Source organism: Barbus barbus (assembly GCF_936440315.1).
Source record: "Barbus barbus genome assembly, chromosome: 43".
Taxonomy (NCBI): domain Eukaryota; kingdom Metazoa; phylum Chordata; class Actinopteri; order Cypriniformes; family Cyprinidae; genus Barbus; species Barbus barbus.
The window spans coordinates 11,877,343-11,901,197 of NC_136721.1; the positions used below are offsets into that span (position 1 = coordinate 11,877,343).

At 38.8% G+C, this 23,855-nt stretch overlaps 1 protein-coding gene across 1 annotated transcript in view; it reads left to right on the forward strand.

The window, feature by feature from the left end:
• LOC306862832 (glutamate receptor 1-like) overlaps nucleotides 1-13,083 on the forward strand; it is a gene marked incomplete at both ends in the record, with an annotated part of 58,016 nt that extends 44,933 nt beyond the window's left edge. Inside the window, 5 exons of the mRNA XM_079405847.1 lie at nucleotides 4,324-4,522; nucleotides 5,217-5,464; nucleotides 7,381-7,495; nucleotides 10,810-10,944; nucleotides 12,925-13,083. Of these exons, the coding sequence (XP_079261973.1) occupies nucleotides 4,324-4,522; nucleotides 5,217-5,464; nucleotides 7,381-7,495; nucleotides 10,810-10,944; nucleotides 12,925-13,083 (856 nt within the window). The remainder of the gene's footprint in view (nucleotides 1-4,323; nucleotides 4,523-5,216; nucleotides 5,465-7,380; nucleotides 7,496-10,809; nucleotides 10,945-12,924) is intronic.
• Nucleotides 13,084-23,855: the final 10,772 nt, after the last annotated feature.

A 23,855-nucleotide genomic window follows, 5' to 3' on the forward strand; every position in this document is an offset into this window, starting at 1 on the left:
TCTGTCTATCATTATGTCTGTCTATCGTCCTGTCTGTCTATCTATAATTCTGTCTGTGGTCCTGTCAGTTGACTGTACTTTCAGGGTAACATTCTCTCATTTTGTTGTATGTCGAGCTGTGTATCTGTAATTCTGTCTGTAGTCATGTCTGTCTGATGTTCAGTCTGTCTGTTGCTCTGTCATTCTGTCTCTCATTTTGTCTGTCGTTCTATTATTCTGTCTGTCTTTCTATCTTTCTCTCTATCATACTGTATGTCGTTCTGTCTGTCTATAATCTTTAATTGTGTATATACTGTGTTAATATTTATATACTACTTATATGTCTTATATTTTTATTTCTTCAGAGCACATGGCAACTTTTGTAATCAAAGCGTTAAAACTGGATGCATTTTAGTCTAAATGTAGTTACAATATCTACCAGCAGGCGCTAACTTTGCTACACTAACCAGCCAAATCTTGACACCTTAGAAAATAAAGTGAAAATGTAAGTTATTTTAGCCATAGGTGTTTTCAGCAGTAAAACCCAATTACGGTAGACAGAATGACCACTGAACTATTACTATGAAGAGTGCTCACATGAGGAACGGTGTAGATGTGACTCCTAGGAAAGCTGTCGCATAAAGGCCAGATGTATTTTCCAATGATTTAAATTGGCCTGGAGGCCAATGATCTGTCTGTTCACACCTGCTGAAGAATAATACAAGTGCGCTCCAGGATATGAGCATGTAGAAATGAATGTGTGACTGAGAAACAGAGCGAGTAGTAACCCTGAGGAAGCGATACATGTTGTGCGCCTTAGGAGTATTATTTGAGATGTGTAGTGTGTTTTTTGTGTCTGTGTGTGTTTGTGTGGGACCATCAGGCTCTTCAGCGAGCATGACAGTTCAACCAAGGCGCCGTGGTGCCCTCTTCCTCCCGCGGGCCTCCGACTGTCACTTCAACTTTGTCCAGATTTCCTTTCCTCCGTACAAAAGTATTCTCCCGTTTACAAACACTTCCATACGCAATGACACCAGCAGGTCACGTACACATTACGTTTAGGCCACACATTTAGGTCACAAGCACATTAGTGTAATTTCACAATACAAACACACATACATAGAGGCCTAGAGGGAAGTCTCGCTCGGGCCTTTCCCACTGTTGAGGTGACCTTGCCATCCCGAGTGTTTGGAAATGTTCTGCAGTGTTTAACAGAACTGTGACACCAGAGACGATCAGCATGTCACAACGTTCCCAACAGCCGCCGCCCAAGTTTCTGCAATAGAGCAGACATTTTGCAGCATTACAATGTGGAACGACAAGGAGACTTTTATTTTTAGTTTGTTACAGCTCTGTTGTGAGTCGTCGTGTCTCCATGGAGACATTATTGAGGGTGTTTGTCCATGAGAACCTTTTGCTTTGAATTCAGTGTAGGAGTGACCCATATTCTACGAATTAGTTTGATAATTCATTTGGAGTGTTAAATTAGGGGATTTGCACTGCTGGTATTCCTCCAATGTGCAATTTGTGTGTGTTTAAATACTTATGAACCTGTAATGGTGTGCGGTGGTCTCAAATGAGGAGGCAAAGCAAAGTCCTCAAAGTTTTTTATCAAATGTAAATTCATTAAAATAAACATTAAATAAACATTACTTACACTATCAGAAACCGAAAAAATATATTTTTTACATTAACAATGTAATCAATATTCTGTTTATTAAAGCCAAGTGTTTTTAAGCATTTTACATTTATTCCAATATAATAACTTAAAGCAGTAACAATTTAAACAATATATTTTATTTGTGAACTTTATGTTTAGCTATTCTTTTTAATAGTTAACTTTTTAACTATTTTTGAATTTTTCGAAAAATCTGTCATCAAATCTCGGTAAATATTGGTCACAGACAACTGATAGCTCACTAAAAACTCCCATAGATCATGTTTTCAGGGCATTTCAAGTCTTATTTTGATGTAACAAAGTGGTTATATCTAAGTTTGTGAGTTGTTTACTTACTTTTTTAAATTAGTCTGCCCATTAACACCATTATATTGTTCATTCAGACTGATTCGCAAATGTGGAAAGCGCACGAACACAAAAAAGTGGGATTTATAACATTAACCAATCACAGTCGAACATAACCTGTAATATCCAATCATATCGCAAATGTAGGCATTGCTTCCCTCACATGACTCTGCCTCATTCATTCTCAGTTCCCCCCACCAAACCCAGCACACGCTTTAATGGGGTCTGTTAAAACTCAATGGGCTCAGGGGAGGTGAGAGAGACTCCCGCTGTAACTTTACCTATTTACCTGCTGGTATCGATGTTGGACAGTGTTATTTAGAAAAACAAGCAATTTATACACTTTTTAATGTTATATTTTGTAAGATTAGAATTGTTTATATATATATATATATATATATATATATATATATATATATATATGTATATATATATATATATATATATATACATGTGTGTGTGTGTGTGTGTGTGTACATGCATTTTACCTAAATCCACAGAGAAAACAGAGACAAACACACTACTGACTTTGATGGTTATAAAGGTAGACGTACCTCACAAAACAGCTGCATTCGTCTGTTTGACAGAGTGAATGAAAGTCACCTTCTTATCACACTTCTTACAGCTGAGCGGACATGTGAAAATAGGGAGACCGGGCAGGTGAGAGAGACAAGGAAGATAAGCAGTGTACAACAGAATGAGAGAGACAGTTTGATGAGAGGTAGGCAGTGAGTTGAGGGAGGTTTGTACTTTACTGTCGTTTTCCTCTTTTCCATTTATTTGCGTTATTTCTCTTGAGCTTCTTTAAGAAATATAAGACACTTCACTTTTTTTTTTCCTAAATGCAGAACACTACAGGTCATGATTGAACCAGAATGTAATTCTCACAAAAAATAAAATAATATTACAGGGATAAATTACATTTTAAAAAGTATTAAAATAAAACCAGTTATCTTAAAATATAATAATATTTTACAGTATTACTGTTTAATACTGAATTTTTGATCAAATAAATTAGTGACCATACCAGACTTTTTTTTTTTTTTTTTTTACTGTGATATTGACATGATAAAGAGTGTGTGTGAAATAATTGAAGTAGATTGGAGTTCTGTTAATAGCATTTCAGTTGACAATACTAAATAATGTAGACTTTTATTAGTAACATGAACTATAATTTCTGTTCTGGATCTATATCTAACATTCAATATCTAACATGTATTAACATTCCAACAATGTTCCAACAACTTCCTCTTTATAATGCAGGACATTTTGCGACAGGACATTAAGTGGTTTATTGGTCCCTTTAATGTAACTGATAATATCATTGGAAGCTGTGAAGAGAATATATTTCCCTTGAAAGTGAAAAGGGGTGGAATTGTGCGCAGCATGTATTGGAAAGTAGAACTTTAGTGCAAGCTCGGCAGAACAGGATCTTTGATTAAATTTAAGACTTTCATTCAAAGGGAAGAGTGAAGAAGGTTTTCAATATTTGAGGCACTAAGATCAATAGACATGTATTGAGAAGTCACAGATCAAACGAGGCCATGTCTTCTGAACAAAAACATGCAGGGTTATGCCTTAATTTTATTATTATTATTATTTACACAAGCAAGTTCATTTTGCCTTACAGCTTCAGGGAGGCATTTTCTTTCCATAAGTTTCATTTACTGTTTTCTCAATTTAAATCACTTTTGATGTTGATGTTATTGCACCATTGAATATATCCAAAAAGAAAAATAACAATCTGAATTTCTTTGGCGTTTTTTTTTTAAATACTGGAAATCATTCTTGCATACCGGCAGCTCTCATAAACTGCTTGTAATTTGTGAAATGTGGCTTTAAAGAAAATATGGATATTTTCTCAGTATGTGTGTGTATAACTGTAGCGTATTCCATTTTAATGCATCAAGCAGCTCTTTTAAGGAAAGCAACACAATTTTACAGTATATTTCTAAGATGTTTATTGTAACCACAGCAGTCCTCCGGTCTTTCATTAAGCTCATATAAGTGATGTTTCAGACATTTTGATGATACAGTTCTGATGATAATTAAATTCTGCCATACAGAGGCTGAAAATGACTTTGCTTTTGTTTAAACCCTGATCTGATTTATAGCTAGATCAGCCATTAAGAAGCCATTTCTGCATCATATGTGCCTACTGATAAAGTAATTAATTTATTAATTAATTGTTATCTTTCCACTTTGTGCACAGCTAGAAATGAAAACGATATTAAAAATGGGACTCTTCATTATGAGTCTAATTTGATAGAGATCGCTATAATATGCCAGGCTGTTAACCACCTGTGTACTTTTTTCCACAGATCTCTCTCTGGTCGTATAGTTGGAGGTGTGTGGTGGTTCTTCACTCTGATTATCATCTCCTCCTACACAGCCAACCTGGCTGCCTTCCTTACTGTGGAAAGGATGGTGTCACCCATCGAGAGTGCCGAGGATCTGGCTAAGCAAACAGAGATTGCCTATGGGACACTTGATGGAGGATCCACCAAAGAGTTCTTCAGGGTAAGAGGGAAGTAAAAATGTTTCTTTAATCAGTACCCTCATAGATTGTGCCTTAGCTTTGCACCTAAAACATGTATATTAGTACTTTAAGATACCAATATTAATTCAGCCTCAAGGTATTAATATGCACCCTTTATGAGTAGATAAGGTACAAAGATGAGGGTACTACCCTGGTGAGAAGATGTTGTAGCTCTGAAGGTACCATTTTTGCATGTTTTATTTGTACATTCAGCATTCCAAGACAGAACTGACCAAATTCAAGTTTAGAAAGGTGAAAACAGAAAAATTATTTCATTTCATTGTGAGGAAAAGTCAGAAATTGAAGATGTTATTCAATGATAGTTGTCACAGCGGTAGATCAAAAATTTGAAAATGTGAAAAATTCAGTAAAAACTGTAATATTGTGAAATAAACTCTTTTCTATGTAAACATATTTACATTTTTTAGCAGCCGTTACTCTGGTCTTCAGTGTCACATGATCCTTCAGAAATCATTCTAATAGACTGATTTGGTGCTCAAGAAACATTTCTTATTATTATCAATGTTGAAAAACAGTTGTGCTGCTTAATATTTTTGTGAAAACTGTTATACATTTATTTCAGGATTCTTTTATTTAAATAGAAATCTTTTGTAAAATTATAAATGTCTTCACTGTCACTTTTGATCAATCTGACTTCATTACATCCATCATCAGAGATCGAAGATCGCAGTGTTTGAGAAGATGTGGTCCTACATGAAGTCTGCAGAGCCTTCTGTATTTGTGAAGACGACAGACGAAGGTGTCGTGCGGGTGAGGAAGTCCAAAGGGAAGTATGCTTATCTGCTGGAGTCCACAATGAACGAGTACATTGAGCAGCGCAAACCATGTGACACCATGAAGGTGGGAGGAAACCTGGACTCAAAGGGCTATGGGGTAGCCACACCCAAAGGATCTGCCCTGAGGTACACCTGAGCCTCCTAATAGTTCAGAAATGTTTATGATTTCGATTCATGAAAAGTGAGCGTTTACACTGGAGAGATGAGAGCATTAGACATACATGCAGCTGAAGTTTGTAGGGTTTCTCCTGCGTGTTAAACTGGGTCAGAAGATTTTAAGTATCCAAAAAAGTATCCATTTAATGTCAAAAACACACACTTCAGCTTATATATATATATATATATATATATATATATATATATATATACATATATATTAGAACTTTTAATTTATTTATTATTAAAAGATTTTTAAAAATTAAATTGATGCATTATTAATGTAAAATTAAAGTTAAAATAGACTTTGTCTTTGCTAAAAAGTTTGAGCTTTTCATTTTTCAAAGAAGCATCTCCTCTGTAACCTCTCATTTTGTGTTGACTGGAATTAGTTATGATTGTCTGTGTTTATGTTCTGTACCATCAACTCTCATCAGCAAAATTTGTACTCTTGCATCTTATAATTCCATCATCAAGTCAAACAATTTTTATGTTTATGTGTAAATACCATGTCTCATTGCACTTTTGCATCTCACTACATCGACTAAATGCATTCAAGTACTTCTTTTCTTTATAATCTTTATACATGAATCAAAGAACATATTTTTGCTAATTATTCTGATCACAATTGCCCACAAAGCCCATTGTGTTTTTCTTTAAATGCTAAATCTGAATTGTATAAGAGACAGACACAAACTATAGGAGACTCCATTTAACAATATATACACTATCGTTCCATTTGATCAAAAATACAAAAAATAACAGTAATATTTTGAAATATCATTATAATTCGAAATAATTGTTTTCTATTTTAATGTGTTTTAAAATGTAATTTATTCTTGTGATGGCAAAACCTATTTCCAGCAGCCATTATTCAGTCTTCAGTGTCACATGATCCTTCATAAATGATCTAATATGATGATTTGGTGCTTAAGAAACATTTCTTATTATCAAATTTGAAAATAGTTGTGCCGCTTAATAATTTGTGGGTTACTGTGAAACGTTTTGTTCATTAATACATCCTGTACACATAAAATATTGTCCATATTGATTTAACCAAAATGAGGCACACACAGATACTTATAGGGAATTCTTTAAACTGAACAGTTTTTCACTTCTAGAAAACAGAGTAGTTCCAGTCTAGAGCTAATAAACGTGAATCAGAGGTTGACCATCGACTTTTTCACCATCTTTCTCTCAAAATCTCCTCTCATGTGCGCCATTTCAGATGTTGAGATGATCTTACCCATCATTATCTTTCCTGACATCCTTGTTGTCTTGTGTACCCTGCAGATTTCAGATTAATGTTCATGGATGAAGTCTGGCTTTGTTTTAGTCATCCATAAGCACACCGGCCTCTTTCTCTCCCAGTCTCAAGGGGTGCAGAAAGAAGTCAGGGATTTTACTGAGACAGACACCGTCACAAGTGAGAACGGGCCGTATTAAAAACGCTCTGGGTTTGATTGCAGTGGTGGAATTCCCAAAATACGGAACATACAGTGTCCTTCAACCACAACCAGATTATCCAGAGCTAATCTGCAGAAATATTGACTTAATCTGGGAATCCTCTTACCGGACCACGCTGTGACAAAGGGCTTAAATCCAGAGCATTGCTAATTCGTCCTGTTTCCTCGCTCACAATCCGGGTCTTGCTTGGTAAAATCTCTCATAATTTGGTCACAGTACATTTTTTTAGACTTAGCGCAACACAAGACAACTAATATTACATCAACAAGCCCAGCACAGCCAGGCACACAGTCAGATCAGTTTTATGTTCTGTTCACTTCCTCTTACGACTTAATAGACTCACTTTTATTTGACACAACCTCTGCCTCGCCGTATCATATCACCAATGCTGACCCAGCTTATTTTATCATCATTTCAAGAAACCCAGTAAACCTGGCAGTGTTAAAACTGAACGAGCAGGGCCTGTTGGACAAATTGAAAAACAAATGGTGGTACGACAAGGGAGAGTGTGGCAGCGGAGGAGGTGATTCCAAGGTCAGCCCCAATATGAGCTATCCGGCGGGTAACCACCACCTTGGGGGGGTAACCGGCAACTTCAGTTAACAAACACCTCGGCTGCCATTGTACGCTAATTGAAAATATTCCAACCTGAAGTGGTTTATTTATGGAATTGGGACGTTTAAATGATTGGCGGTCAATTATAACCTTGTGGTTTGAGCATTAAACTCAAAACTGTGCAAATCCGAGTGTTTCCGATCTTTTGCCGGTTACCCAAAGTGATATAGTAATACACATCTTGCCGTAGGGAGAAAGGTCACAAAGCTAGATGGAGTATTAATGCATATCACTTTGGCAGTGACAGTTTTCAAACTCTGTGACTGTGCTGTTCTTTCTTTTTTTCCTGTTTTTTTTTTCTTTTCTATTTATCTGTAGACATTTAGAACACGTCAAAACGTAATTATGGGTGTATGTTTGCTTAAATGCTGAATAACATAAGATAACATGGGTAATGTTATTTATGTTATTTTCCTGGTTCAAGAATCCCCGTAAACCTAGCGGTGTTGAAACTCAATGAGCAAGCCGTCTTAGACAAACTGAAAAACAAATGGTGGTACGATAAGGGGGAGTGTGGAAGCAAGGACTCCGCCAGAAAGGTCAGTTCACTCATTGGTCCTTTCCTTCACTTAGAGATCCAGCTTTAGCGCTTTACTAAAGGCCCTGTCCTCTTCTCTCTCAGACACGTGCCACAGCCAACGCTCTGTCTCCAAACTGCCATTTACCCAGAGACTTGTGCGGTCTGTCATCATGTTGCTGTCTGGCCCTTATTACTTTCCACATTACAAAATAGACGTGATGCTTGTGGTGTATTTATAGAAATAGGCAATGTGGCTTTTTTTTTTTTTCTTCACTCACTTCAGTACTACCACTTCGTTCTTCACTTGCAGCTTTTACAAATTATTGAGCTTTTCTCGCTCATTAGTTCTCATTCACTGCGTTCGTATGTATTTGTGCATAAAACTTGAGTGCAAACCTCTTCAATCGTAAATCATGCATTCATCAATAAGTTCACGCACTTAAGGATAAAAGTTTGAGGATAAAACCAGTTGAAATCTTATGTATGCAGAAATCTGACTCTGGATTCAGCTGTTATTATATTATATTTATTATACTGTCACCCTTTAATATATATTATATTTTACTATATAAATATGTGTGTGTGTGTGTGTGTGTGTATATATATATATATATATATATATATATATATATATATATATATATATATATATATACACACTTTTTGGTAACACTTTACTCAAAACCTTTATATATAATGCATTATAAAAGTAGTTTTAATGCATTAATTATGCATTGTAATGCACCTTAGGTATATCATATAAAATAAAAGTATCCATAATGTATATTGTAATGCATTATATCTTTTCATAAATAATTGCAAAATGCATTATAAGGTTTGTTTGTCATATTTAATGTAGTATATTTTCTAAAGGTGTAACAACAAATAGATAAGTATTATAATTTATTATAACTGTGATCACAATTATTTGTGAGATCTTTACTACTAATGCATTTATAAGGCATAATTAATGCATTAAAAATACTTTTATAATGCATTATACATAAGGTTGTGAGTAAAGTGTCACCTACTTTTTGTAAACATAACATGTATATAAATGTGTGCATTCAGATAGTATATAAAAATCTATTAAAATTCAGTGTGACCACAAAATCATCACCACAATTGAATTTAATCATTATATTTTCATATCCTTCCTGTTTTTCTGATAGTTACCCAAAGAGTACACCAAGAATATTTATTTTTATATTTTAAATACATTTTAGCAGTTACATCTGTTTTAAACTATTAATAAGATATATTAATACACAAAGAGGAGGATAATGAGTATTAACCTATAGTAAAAAAAAAAAAAAACATCAGTGTTAAATAGTAGCTAAATTAACTATATTCAGTTAGTCCGGTGAATTTATACATGAATATATAGAAGTAAAAAGGAAAGAGAGATTCCCACCTTGCATTCTAGGTGATTTTTATGAACTCGTTTTATGGACAATGCATTTGTATACATATAAAATCAATATCATTTCAAAAATGAAAGCAAATCAGTACGAAAATATGAGTAGGATTTGTTTGGTGTTATTTTCTCTTCATGGTATCAGCTTTCTCCTAAACTCCTCCTCATAACAACAGCGACATATAAAACCTAGAGCCATCCATCTATCTCAGCATGAGTAAATGGCAGTCTGGAGAGAAAAGTGTTGCCATGAAATGCCCTCTAACTAGATTGCTCTTCCCCTTAAGAGTCCTTCAATGCTGTCTCTGTCCAAAGACAATGTGCATGCCAATGGATGAGACCTCAATATGGTCGCCAAACAGATGCATGCCATTGACTCCCACCACCCCTGACATGACGTCTCTGCCACCAGAGACAGAGAGAGATGCCAAAGGCTCTCAATTATGACCTTTGGACGAGAAACCTTAAAACACAGAATCAAGAAATTTTATAAACAAGACCTGCATGGTTATATACAGTGGTGGCCAAAATTATTAGAACACTAGTATTTTCACCAGCTAAAAATGTTTTTAAATAAGTTATTTCTCTCTTTAGATCTCTGTGTGGAGCACTGGCTGTTGTCAGACTCCTTGTGCAAACAAAAATCTCACTGGATTATTACAGTTAATGGCAAAATGAATGTTTGGAAATGTAAACTGATTTCCTACTGACACACTACAGCAAAATATAGAAATAACTAACTTAAAACCATATTTAGCTGGTGAAAATATGCTAGTGTTCTAATAATTTTGACCACAACTGCACCTGCATGGTTTAAATAAAGCACTATATATTTTATGTAGAGGTATAGATAAAGTTAAAATGTAAAAAGGGAGTTTTATTAATTTGACGGATATTTTATTATAAAATATTATTTTGTTTATATTTATTATGCTTTGTTAAACATGAATCCACTGTGCAGAGACAGCCAGAATTTACTGAAAGATTAATGTTTGTTCCAAGCTTGCAACTGACGCATGAATTTGCATGATTTAGGCAGTTCTTTTTTATTGCTGAGTCATTTTATTTACTGCGACAGAATGAATATTATGAGTTATCAATTTAAATATATAGTGAATGAATAAGTATCTAGATTTTGTTTATGTGTACATTATGTCTTAGATCTGTAAATATCATTTTGTGTGTTTATTGAGTAGCTGTGCTAGAAAGAGATAATGTATGTTTGTTGCTCTCCTTTACATGTGTTTGTGTGACAGATCTCAGTGCGAGTGTTTGATTGTTGTCTCTGCTCTGCAGGATAAGACCAGCGCTCTGAGCCTCAGTAATGTGGCTGGAGTTTTCTACATTCTGATTGGTGGGCTTGGGCTGGCCATGCTGGTGGCCCTGGTTGAGTTCTGTTACAAATCAAGAATCGAGTCTCAAAGGATGAAGGTGTGTAAAAACCATGATAATCCACCCCGTTCGGCATCTACAGCCCAGTATAGTGCAATATATCGGTCTGTCCACATTTAATTATGGGCTTTGTGTTTGGCATAATGTTTTGTAACTGCTATCGTATACTGACCTCACTTTCTCTGGGGGATCTGGCAGAGGAACGAGTTGGCATTTAAGAGGTAATTGTGGGTGGTTGTAAACATTATACTACCCACTGTGCCTCTCTCTAATCCAGGAGTGCATTGCTCTAGAACGCTTACAAAATTAAGAAGAATACAGTGACTTATATAGATTTAATTACCCACAAACCCATGTGGTGACTCATAATTTTCATTTAAGGTCCTTCAAAGGGAAATCTGAGAAGTAATTTTTAAGACATGGTTTATGAAACACATGGTGTTGCCTAAATATATTTTTCAGACAGCATCCAGCAACAGCAAATTATAATGATTACTTTCCACATGAAATAGCTTAGGTACAGTTTCCTTTCATGTGTTGATATAATAAAACAGGCCGTTTGGGAGTGGGACATATCAAAAGAGACCTTTTATGTTCTGTGGAACTTTAAAAAAAGATTGTCAGTGTGGTATAGTATTGTTTTTGGATCAAGTTCATTTTCATTGGACAAAAACATACATGTTTTGCAGAAGAAAAAAAGCCATACAGGTTCGGAACAACATGAGGATTAATAATAACACATTTTTTATTTTAAGTAATAGTTCACCCAAAAATGAAAATTTGCTCAACATTTACTCACCTTCAGGCCATCCAAGATGAAGATGAGTTTGTTTCTTTATCAGGAATTTAGCTTTAGATCACTTGCTCACCAGTGGATCCTCTGGAGTGAATGGGTGCCGTCAGAATGAGAGTCCAAACAGCTGATAAAAACATCTAAATAAAAAGTTTTATAAAATCCATCTCCTGTTGTCCTCTCACATCAGAATCCACTGGCATTTTTGTTTAGAATTGTTTCAGACTGTTTTCACTTGCAAACAGTGCTTGATCTGTACGTATTTCTCTCCTGATTCAGAAAAGATGACTTTTCACATGAGAAAACAACAATATGGATTGAGAACTCATCTGACGTTAAAAATGTCTTGATGGATTGTTTTTATTATAAACACACAGCTTTTTGCTTCACAAGACATTAATTTATGGACTAGCGTTGTGATGATTACTTGTGGATTATTGATAGATGGTTTTTATCAGCTGTTTTAACTCTCATTCTGACGGCACCCATTCACACCAGAGGATCCACTGGTGAGCAGGTATTGTAATGCTAAATTTCTCAGAATCTAACGAAAAAACAAACTAATTTACATATTGGATAGCCTGAGGGGTGAGTAAATATTTAGCAGATGTTCATTTTTGTGTGAACTATTCCTTTCAGTGTAACACCGCTAAATATTTTTACCATGTATTTTGTGTCACGCCATCTTCTTCAGTGACATGCCACTCTCTTCATTCGTCAAGTGTTAAGATATTACAATCACAGAACAGCCACATTTAGAATATCACAGCAACAAATCGTTGTTGCTTGCAGGCCAATTAATCTGCATCAGCCTGAGCAACATAATCCCCAGCAATCCACTGAAGTGTGCTGGATTTAAATCATTTATTCGTCAAGGATGTACAAGCCAACATCCACATCATTAGCTCCAGTTTCAAGCCTACAGGGTTACATTATGTAAAATTGCTACATGAGAGAGTGGGTCCAAGTTAGTGTGGCACTGGTCTCATCATTGCTGCACTTGATGGCTGTTATTTTTCACCATTTCTTATCATGAATCATTGCTCGCACTGGCTGGAGCAAATCCTCAGATCAAATTAAATATGTTTGCGTAATTGAGGTCAGAGCTGGCGCGAACAGTTAGCCGGCTTCAAAACTGCACCGCATATGCACCGTTTTGCCATTTGTGCTGCAGTTCCTGCACAGTGTGCTGTCTGAGCAGCTTCTTTGTGTTTCTTTTCTCATAGCAAATCATTGATGCAGCCATGCTCAGCTCCACACTGACTAGGATGGGCAGCGGAGGTGAGAACGGACGTGTGATGGCCCATGACTTCCCCAAAGCAGCACAGACTCTGCCATGTATGGGCCAGGCAGCCGCCATGGGCCTCAGCACCACTGGGATGTAAACAGCCATCAGCCTCTCCGAGATCAGGGGACATCAGGAGACCGATGGAAAGAGTGGGAGAGGACATGAGAGACACTGCAGCGTACCGCTCACCTGCCACTGAAGTACTGCCAAATGGATTCATGGAAACACTCTGGGCTCCAAATAAAATTAGATAAGGAGGGAGAAAAATCACTTTTCTAATATTAAGATGTGTGTTTTTTTTTTTTGGAACTCCTCCGGTGCAATAAGGAGATCATGCGTGAGGTGTTTTTGTATGAAGCATAATTTTTGACAAAACTGAGAGGTTTCCTTCAATCTCATAATTTGCTGACAAGTGAACTGCAGTGCCCCCCCCCCCTCCAAATCACAATTTCCAATTGTGCTGATTTTATTATTTTCTTTTCATCTGCCTTATGATATATCTTTGACACACATCTCTGTTTGAGGAACATTTTTGCCCAAAATATTCTTTAACCTAGTTACATCATTATTTATCAAATAGTTAAAGGAATAGTTCACCCAAAAATGAAAATTTGCTGTCTAATTTGTAGTACTGTGGATGAGTATGTTTTTTCGTGGAAAAAAACATGTTCTACATGTTGGATAGCCTGAGGGTGAGTATATATTTATCAAATTTTCCTTTTTGGGTGAACTGTTCCTTTAAGGTGAAGTGTGTAGAATTCTGTGCCAGAATTGCAAAAAATTATGACCTCTGTCTGCCATTGGTAAGACAAACAAGTAGTCCTGTCCTTTCATTTTTGAATCAACTATCCTTTTCCCATTGAAAAGTTATACACTTCACCTTTAAGAAACAATTCTGAATGAAATTAAATGTTTGTCTGATGTTGTCCCATGAAAAGCTTGGAAGTGTGCTACATCAGTGTGTCAGCTTCATTGCACAGTCTACAAATATCTTCCTTTCCAACCAGTTTGATTGGCAAGCCTCTCTAGGGAAGGTGAGTTCTTCCATAGGTTCGGAGAGGCTGATTACCAGTCCTGTCATTGTTACCACTGTATCTTACAGTCTCACCCTTCACTTACGAACACTTTGGATCAATCACCACTTTCCTGTCCATGCTGTTTGATAAGAGTCTAAGAGTTAAAGATGTCAGAGAGAGAGAAAAGTGGGTATAGGCTACGCAGCTCCACGTTTTGTGTTACTGTTTTGCCACTTCCATTCTGTCTTCCTTTCTTGGTTTACATTACATTTTTTTTGTTGAAGTAGTTGATTATATGTATAGTACATCATTCCCACATTCACCTGCTAATGAGGTCAGTGTACACAGATGCGATAGTATCAACAAATTCAAGGGCAGCATGAGCACCCAGGACACTGTCGACTTAGAAGCTCTAAAACTTATGTTTGTAATATTGTCATTGTAATAACAGTTGAAATATTGTTCCATGAAAAGTATTTTATGGAAATCTGCCTAATAGCTGACACCCGGACAACAACACAAATTGCTCATGCTGTGAGATTAATAGAGTGATTTAATAGCCTGACTCTAACAGTCCATTTGAGAGGAACAAAGCTCAGTGGCGATGGCTTGTTTGCTTCAGTCGTTGCTTTATGCTGTAATAAAATGAAGCTACATTTGGATACATAGACAGCCAACAAATGATGATATTCAAAGCTATCGAATCTTAAACTAAGACTCGCTTTTTGAATTTCGAGGTGCCACATCTGGCCTTGTGCTTCTCTACCAGACTGGATGCGCTGATTCAAGCACAGAACGGGATTTGAGGTGGAAGATCACAATGGAAGAGATGAACTCTAATGGACTGATCATCAGAGGTAAAACTGAATGTCAATACTCTAAGCACAAGATCTTCATTCAGCTATTCAGGAGAACTTCCTTTGTCGGGAGCTCTTCTCTCTTTGTATCCTTCCTCAAGACTTTGCCATTGGACCTTCAGCAGTTATACATTGTCTGTCCTTTTTATTGCCAATTCCATTTGTACAAATAGAGAGAATCAACCGTAACATGACGTGGAACATTTGTGCTGACAAAACGGTGCTTTGTGGCCTTTGTTTTCCATTCGATGGGTTATTCGTTTTGTTTATTATATTTTGAATTATTTCTGGTCTTGTATTTAAAGTTAAATTCTGTATTTAGATGTTTCTTTGGTTGGTTTTGCATTTCTAGTCTTAAATAGGGCTGTCAATCCATTAAACATTTTAATCGAATGAATCACAATATACTGTTTAATTATTCAAATTAATCACATACTGTATATCCATGTGTTCTCAGAAAGAAATCAAACTAATTTAAAATTAATTTATTAATGAATCATTTAAAAATACAACATTATTGTGGCATGACAGCTTTAAATACACAATGTGATTTTATATATATTGTCAGTAAGTCAGTATATTGTTTTTTTCATATGATTGAACATGAGCACTCGTCAATCTGTCTGAGGAAGATTTCTGTTACTGTTTTTCAGCATTGTGTTAATTTTATTATTGCTTATTTTATTTCATCAGTAAAACATATTATTACCTTGACAGCCCTATACTTCATCCATCCTCTTTTATCACATTCACCTCAAAAAATACCTTTTAAAAACAGCAGCAAGATGTAACAGCAAGAAATCAACATGTTGACAAGGAGTATTCAGAAATAAACATTTTCTTACTAAACGCTTTTTGTTTCCCATCCAAATTTCTGCTGTTTTGACGTATGCGTCTATTGTCTCTTTGTCACTCTCTGTTCTTAACTAGCTGACATTTGCATTTGTTTTAAGAATGAATGATGCCAAATCTAGAGTCAAGTCATTTACCTCTTCTGTTTCTTCTCATCAGATGAATTCATGTCCACAACTGAGCTGCACTGATATAGAACATCTTGTTTAAGCTCTGTTGGCTCTCAGAGTGCTGTATTGATCTCGATAAATGCCACATTTGTTCTCTTCCTTCTGTTTCCCCCATAGGCCTGGCCTTTCACTCACTCACTTCCAGCAGAGGAATAGCTCACGCTCAAGACATAGAAAGTGCCAGAGGCTTTCCTGCATTTGCAAAGTGTTCAGAAATTCAGCACTATCTGAACTCGACTAATTGTGTGCCTACAGGTATACATTCATATCTGAGAGCTGAAGCTGAGAAGTTTTGTATTTAGGGTTATATTGAGGTGTCTAAATTTAAAGGAACACTCCACTTTTTTTGGAAATAGGCTCATTTTACAACCCCCCTAGAGTTAAACAGTTGAGTTTTACCGTTTTTGAATCCATTCAGCCAATCTCCCGGTCTGGCGGTAACACTTTTAGCTTAGCTGAGCATAGATCATTAAATCTGATTAGACCATTAGCATTTGGTCATCAAAAATGACCAAAGAGTTTCGATAATTTTCCTATTTAAAGCTTGACTCTTCTGTAGTTACATCGTGTACTAAGACCGACGGAAAATGAAAAGTTGCGATTTTCTAGTCCGATATGGCTAGGAACTATACTCTCATTCCGGCGTAATAATCAAGGAACTTTGCTGCCATACCAGGGGCGGACTGGGGCCAAAAAGTGGCCCTGGACTTTTTGGCACAGAGAGGCCCACCAAACCCGGTCTGCAACACACCGCACCACTCAATAAATGACTGGCATACATCTTTACATTACAATTTGTCTTGGTGTATATGGCAAACAGTAAATAATTTTTTAAGAATTTTTGCGAAGTACATTTTAATATTACTAAAGTTAAGTGCCTATATTTTCAGTCCATACGACACAATGCTCTGGTATAATCTAAGACTTGAATAGTGCAGAATGCGGACTGTTTTCATGGGCTTTCTATTGGTCATCATATACAGTTTTTGTCCTTTTGCAGGAGCTTGACATCTATCATTTTAAGGAATAGAGCTCTAATTGTGGAAAAGAGTATACAAATTATTTTGATAATGAAAAATACAGTAAACAGTACTGTGAAATATATAATGTTACAATTTAAAATAGCTGTCTTTTATGTGAATATATATTAAAATAATTTATTGCTTTGATCAAAGCTGAATTTTCAGCATCATTACGTCAGTCTTCAGTGTCACATGATCCTTCAGAAATCATTCTAATATGCTGATTTGCTGCTCAAGAAACATCTCTGATAAAAATGAATGTTGAAAACTGTTGTGTTGCACAATATTTTTGTGGAAAATGTGATACCATTCAGCCTTGGGTAAGATTAAAAAAATATAAATATATATTTTTCTTCAACAAGTTTGCATTAAATTGATTTAAGTGACGGTAAAGATATTTACACTTATTACGAAGTACTTATATTTCAAATAAATGCTGATCTTTAACTGAGAACCATTATACCAATAATAAAAACCATTATTAATAATTGATCACAAATAATAACTGATAATAATTAAGCCGCAAATTAAGCAGCATTAAAATTATTTCTGAAGGGACACTGAAGATTGGAGTAATGATGATGAAAATTCAGCTTTGATCACAGAAATAAATTACATTTTAAAACATCCTAAACGGAAAACCACTATTTTAAGTGTAATATTTCATAATATTATTGTTTTACTGTATTTTTGATCAAATAAATTAAATCTTCTTTCAAATAAATAAATAAATAAAAAGCCTTTATTATTTCATACATTTAACCACCTAAAATAATGCATGTGTGAATTAAAGCGAATTATATTTTTATTAAGCCTATAATATTTCCAATGCACAGCACTCGAAAGCAAAAGTCTTCAGATTTACAATGTTCTAGAGTAAGATTGAGAATAATTTTTTAGATTTTTAAACATTTTCTTAGACACGTGAAATCACGGAAGAAAGCCAGAGATACACATTAACTCTTATCTCATGTCTGCTGAAAACGTCTTAGGTTACGTATGTAACCCCAGTTCCTCGAGGGAACGAGACGCTGTGTCCGATGACGCTTTGGGGAACACCTTCAGCGTAACCGGCTCTGAATACAAGTGAAATCTGTCCAATGGATGGGCGAGACGTCACGGGTGAGGTGACGTAATGACCAGCTGCTACAAAAGCACGTGCGGTGAAACCGGCATCAGCCTCTGGAATGAAGCAAGTGCTGGCAGGGATGCCGGAAGTGTGGCATCGAGACGCAGCGTCTCGTTCCCTCGAGGAACTGGGGTTACATACGTAACCTAAGACGTTCCACTTCAGGAACTCGAGCTACGTGCGAAGACGCTTTGGGGAATGTGATATCCACGCTGCCAGACATCCCTGCCCAGTGTGTATCCCTGCGGAGCACATCTAGGGCGAGAGGACAGAAGAGCCTGGAGTGGCCCGCATGTCCAAGCCGTAGAACCTGACAAAAGTAAAGGGCGTAGACCATCCCGCAGCGTTGCACATGTCCTGTATTTGGACACCTGCGAGGAAGGCCTTGGAGGCCGCCACACTCCTAGTGGAATGAGTGTGTGTCCAACTGTATGTGTCCAATGCTCGCACTGGACACATACAGTTAAGCCTTTGCTGGTCAGGCTCCCGAAAGGGAGGAGGACTGAAGGCCTGCAGTACGACAGGCTGTGGCATTACGAAAGGAACTTTGGGGATGTACCCTGCACGAGGGTACAAAAAGGCTTTGGCCATTCCGGGCGCAAGTCCAACTGAGTAGCAGTGTTAATTTCGTTGACGAAGACGAAGACGAAAAATATTCGTCATCGAACCTTTTTTCTGTGACTAAGACGAGACGTTGACGAGCTAAAACTAATATCTGATGATAAAAACTATGACGAAATTTATGCGCGTCTTCGTTAACAAGACGAGACGGGACTAAAATGTTATTTGAGGACTACCGGACATTCAAAATACATCCTATAGGCTAAGTTAACTGTCTTGTCTTTCAAAATTTGCTTCTCTGTCATTGGATAAGGTGCGTTTGCATATCTAGTCTCAGTATGGCAGCCGCAGTGGACGGATAGCCTACCAAAACGCGAACTAGCGATCTGAAACAATGGCCTCAGCAACCGAAGGGTTAGGGAGTGGGTGACCAGACGTCTCGTTTTTCCCGGGAGTCACAATTCATTGTCGATTAACTTAAAGTCAGTGAAGGTGCAATAGGCGGAAACGCGCTGATAGAAGTGCTCTCTCTCTCGCACACGCTCCACTTCTTCAGTTCTCATACAGCACACGATCAGTTCTCAGTGCTCAAATACACACACAGCAGTCCAAATGTCTCTCATGTAGAGTATCTCACGGAAATACAGTCCGTTATGGTTTAAGTGAGCTTAAACAGATGGGTGAAAACAATGTATGTCAGTAGGATATTACATGCATACCTTCCGTCTTAAATGGACAGCATTCCTAATTATCTGTCATAAATGTTAACCAACAAAATATGTTAAATAAATGTATACTTGTTAAGTAAACCTACTGTATCTGAAAAATGAGTTTAATTTATATTTCTACCAAAAAAATAAAATTTAGTATTGATGACTATTTTTGTTTGAATACTACATATAAAATAGCTACCAAAATAAATTTTGGTAACTGCAGTTTGACTAAAAGTAATGACTAAAAGTTGACAAAAATGCAATGACTTTTCGTCGACTAAAACTAGACTAAAACTATGATAGACTCAAATGACTAAAATGTGACTAAGATTATTAAGCATTTTCGTCTCAAGATAAAGACTAAGACTAAATCAAATATGCCTGCCAAAATTAACACTGCTGAGTAGGGGCCACTGACAGGGCCTGCAGATCCCCAACTCTATTCAGAGAAGAAATCGCCAGAAGAAACACAGTCTTCAGGGTGAGATGGCGATCAGAGATCTCCTCAATAGGCTCGAAGGGAGGCCTACAAAGAGCATCCAATACCACAGCCAGGTCCCAAGGAGGAATCCGGGACCGTACTGGGGGCCTTAGCCTAAGTGCACCACGGAGGAAACGTGTAACTAGGGGGTGTCTACCCACCGACTGTCCACCAAGAGAGGCGTGGTAGGCCAAAATCGCCGCCACATAAACCTTCAAGGTGGAGTGGGTTAAACCTGCAGAGAGTCGAGCCTGCAGGAACTCCAGCACTGTACCAACCAGTTGGGCAGTTAACTGGGTCTGGCTGGCGATCTCTGCACCATGAAGTGAAGAATCTCCACTTCAGGGCATACAGTTTCCTCATTGAGGGAGCTCTGGATTGGAGGATGGTCTCAACAACCTCATTTGAGAGACCAGAAGCTATGAGCTGTGCCCCCTCAGGGGCCACACCCACAGCTTCCATAACTCCGGGCAGGGGTGCACAAGGGTGCCTCCTGCCTGTGAGAGGAGATCTCTCCTGACAGGAATCTCCCATGGAGAGCCGTCGAGGAGAGAAATCAGGTCCTAGAACCATACTCGGCCCGGCCAGAACGGAGCTACTAGCAGCAGCCGGAACCCATCCCGGCGCACTCTCTCCAGAACTCCGGGGAGCAGAGCAATCGGGGGAAAGGCATACAGACGAAGCCTTGGCCACATCTGCACCATGGCATCCAGCCCCAATGGAGATGGATGAACTAGAGAGTACCAGAGGGGACATTGCGCTGTCTCCCGAGTAGCAAAGAGGTCCACCTGTGCCTGGCCAAACACTCTCCAGATCTGCTTCACCACCTCGGTGTGAAGCATCCATTCCCCGGGCCACGGCCCCTGTCTTGACAGGATGTGTGCTCCCACATTGAGATGCCCAGGGATGTAGACTACTCTCAGTGAGAGGGGTTTGCCCTGGGACCACACAAGGATATGGTTCGCCAGCCTGTTCAGGGGGCGCAACTGCAAACCTCCTTGGTGGTTGATATAAGAGACCTCCGCTGCGTTGTCGGTGCGCACCAACACATTGTGATCTCTTAGGTCTGGGAGAAAGTGTTTGAGAGCTTGAAACAAGCCCAGCATCTCCAGCCGGTTGATGTGCCAAACGAGATGATGACGACTCCACAGACCGCGGGCAAGGTGGCCACTCATGACCGCTCCCTAACCGGTGAGGGACGCATCCGCTGCTAGCATTACGCGGCGACAAGAAGCTCCCAGCACCAGGCCCTGAGACAAGAACCAAGGTTGTCTCCACATGTCTAAGGCACGTAGGTACCGCCGCATCACCTTGATCTTGCGAAGTGGTTTTCCCCTCAGGGAGAACCCCTTGGTCTTGAGCCACCACTGTAAGGGTCTCATGTACAGCAGGCCAAGAGGTATCACGTTGGACGCAGCTGCCATCAGACCCAGCAGTCTCTGAAACTGCTTGACAGTGAGTGACTGGCCTTCTTTCACTATCCTGACTTCCATGAGGATCGACTCGATCCGAGCAGGGGACATACGTGCCTGCATCGTGGTCGAATCCCACACCACACCAAGATAAGTGGTTCTCTGTGATGGAGAAAGCACACTCTTCTTGGCGTTCAGTCTTAACCCCAACACTTTCATGTGAGTTGACCTGACCTGATTTTTTGAGCCGCCATCCGCTCTGATTGAGCGAGAATCAACCAATCGTTGATGTAATTGAGTATGCGGATGCCTCGTAGCCGCAACGGCGCTAACGCGGCGTCCACACACTTTGTAAAAGTGCGGGGTGAGTGCTAGGCCGAAGGGAAGAACCTAATATTGGTAAGCTTCGCCCCCGAAAGCAAACCTCAGGAACTCCCTGTGATTGGGAAGGATGGAGATATGGAAGTTTGTGTCTTTTAGATCGATCGTGACAAACCAGTCCTCGGACTTGATCTGAGATACTTACCTGTTTGAGTTTTGAGCATCTTGAACTTCAGTCTGCTGACTGAGCGGTTCAACTGATGCAGATCTAAAATGGGATGCAACCCTCCATCCTTCTTGGGAACTACGAAGTACCGGTGTAGAACCCGGACTCTCTTTCGTGAGGAGGGATCACCTTGGTGGCCTCCTTCCTCAAGATAGTACTCTACTTCTCATTCCATTACCAGACCCTGCTCGGGGCCCACCAGAGTGGAATTCACCCCGTTGAATCGAGGTGGAGAACCGAACTGGATTCTGTAGCCTCTCTCTACAGTACGCAGGACCCACTGTGACACATTTGGCAGTAGTTTCCACGCTGCGAAATAGTCTACTAAGGGAACCAGTCTCTCGAGACTGGCCTCTGGTGTAATTGGAGCAGCTGCTCCAGAGACCCCCAAAAGGGTGGCGAGCGTCTCAGCTCTGCTACGCTTCCGGGCGGAAGAAACTGAGACGTATGCTCACTGGAGATCGCTGCACCCTGGAACACCGTACGTGGCAGGGTTAGTAGATCGACCTCCTGAGGACACTGGGGCGAGACGGGCACCGTGTGCTGCGGTGATCGCCGCTCTTCCCCAGCGGGGGCTACCCTCATAAGCCCTGGGCCACCACCCTCAGAAACCGCTGGAACGCCGCCGCCTGCCTCCCAGCCTGCTGGTGCCTGTCGACGACGGAGTCAACAGCGTCACCGAAAAGGCGTCACCAACATTTTGCTCCGGTTTCTCGGTTGAACAACATGTTTCCTGGAAACGGTGTGCAACAGGGTTTGAGATACGTGTTCTCTTGTTTGGTGGGTGTGTTAAAAATGTCAGCCCAATCAGCAGCAACGTGTATATAAACCACACTGTATTAAAGAGACAGATCGCACAATGGGTCCAAGTGAAGTCATTTAATATATGTCCGCTGCATCTTGGTATGCTCAACAATTGAAGATATTAGAAGACATGTTTGTCATAAGAGTTTTATAGTAACATAGCATATCAACATGATGATGATGAATTTGTAAGTAAATGTAATTAACATCTAAATAAATTCACAAGAGCAAGTATATTGTTTGCACATGTTTATTTACATTAAAGGCAAAATAACTGAAATAAGAGCACAAGTATAGATCCGGAATTTCTTTAAATCTGCCTTTATGTAGTAATTGCAATGTCTTCTGGTCCATATCCTTTCCTCAGGAAGGTGTGCTAGGGTGCTTTCTCACTTGCCTCATTTAGTTCGGTTGAATCGCACTAGAGTTCTTTTTCCCTCGTGGTGCGGTTCGTTTGGGCAGGTGAGAAAGCAGCAATCGCACTCGGGTGTGCACCAAAAGCGGACCAAACAAGCGTACCGTGACCTCCTTGAAGAGGTGGTCTCTGTACGCTTTCAAACGAACCCTGGAGCGGTTCGTTTGTGGTGACAACGCGATCCAACCTTAAACGGACCCAACCGCAAAAAGAACTGCGCATTTTTGGACTAAACCAGCTGCCGTAGTCAGCTGCGCTGTGCATTATAGGATGAGGAAGTGTTTGTTGACAGTTTGCAGTTTAGCATGGCAGGTCCCGGACAAACTTGGGGTTGTGAGGAGGTGCGGAGCCTCAAAATAGCAGTGTGCTGTCTGCTGCATTTTACTCCTGTCTTTGTTTACTTCAGGGAGCACCGTTGGAATTTTCCCGCAAGCTCTTTCTGACCAATCGAAAAGCAGTTTAGGGAAAGCGTTCAAAGACACATCTAGCCAACAAGTGAAGCGGATGTTGTCACGTGACTGCATTTTGGTTTGTTTCAGCTGGTTCGGACCAGAGCAAACAGTGTGGTGTGAAAAGAATCCAAAACGGCTAAAAATAGCTACAATGTATAATTTTTTGCCTTTGGTCCGGACCAAATGAACCGAACTACAGATGTGAAAGCACCCCTAGTCACTGATTAATGTAACATAAAAATACTATACATATTTATATATTTTGCTATTGTATTGTGGAGTGACACTTTCATAAACTTTTCTATGCTCCTCTGATTATATAATGGTAAATATTACAATATCATAGCACAACAACAGTGATCAGCAATAATGATAAGCCTAATATTCACAATAAAAATAATAAGGTCATATAGATTATAGCACAGTCTCGGAGGTAAG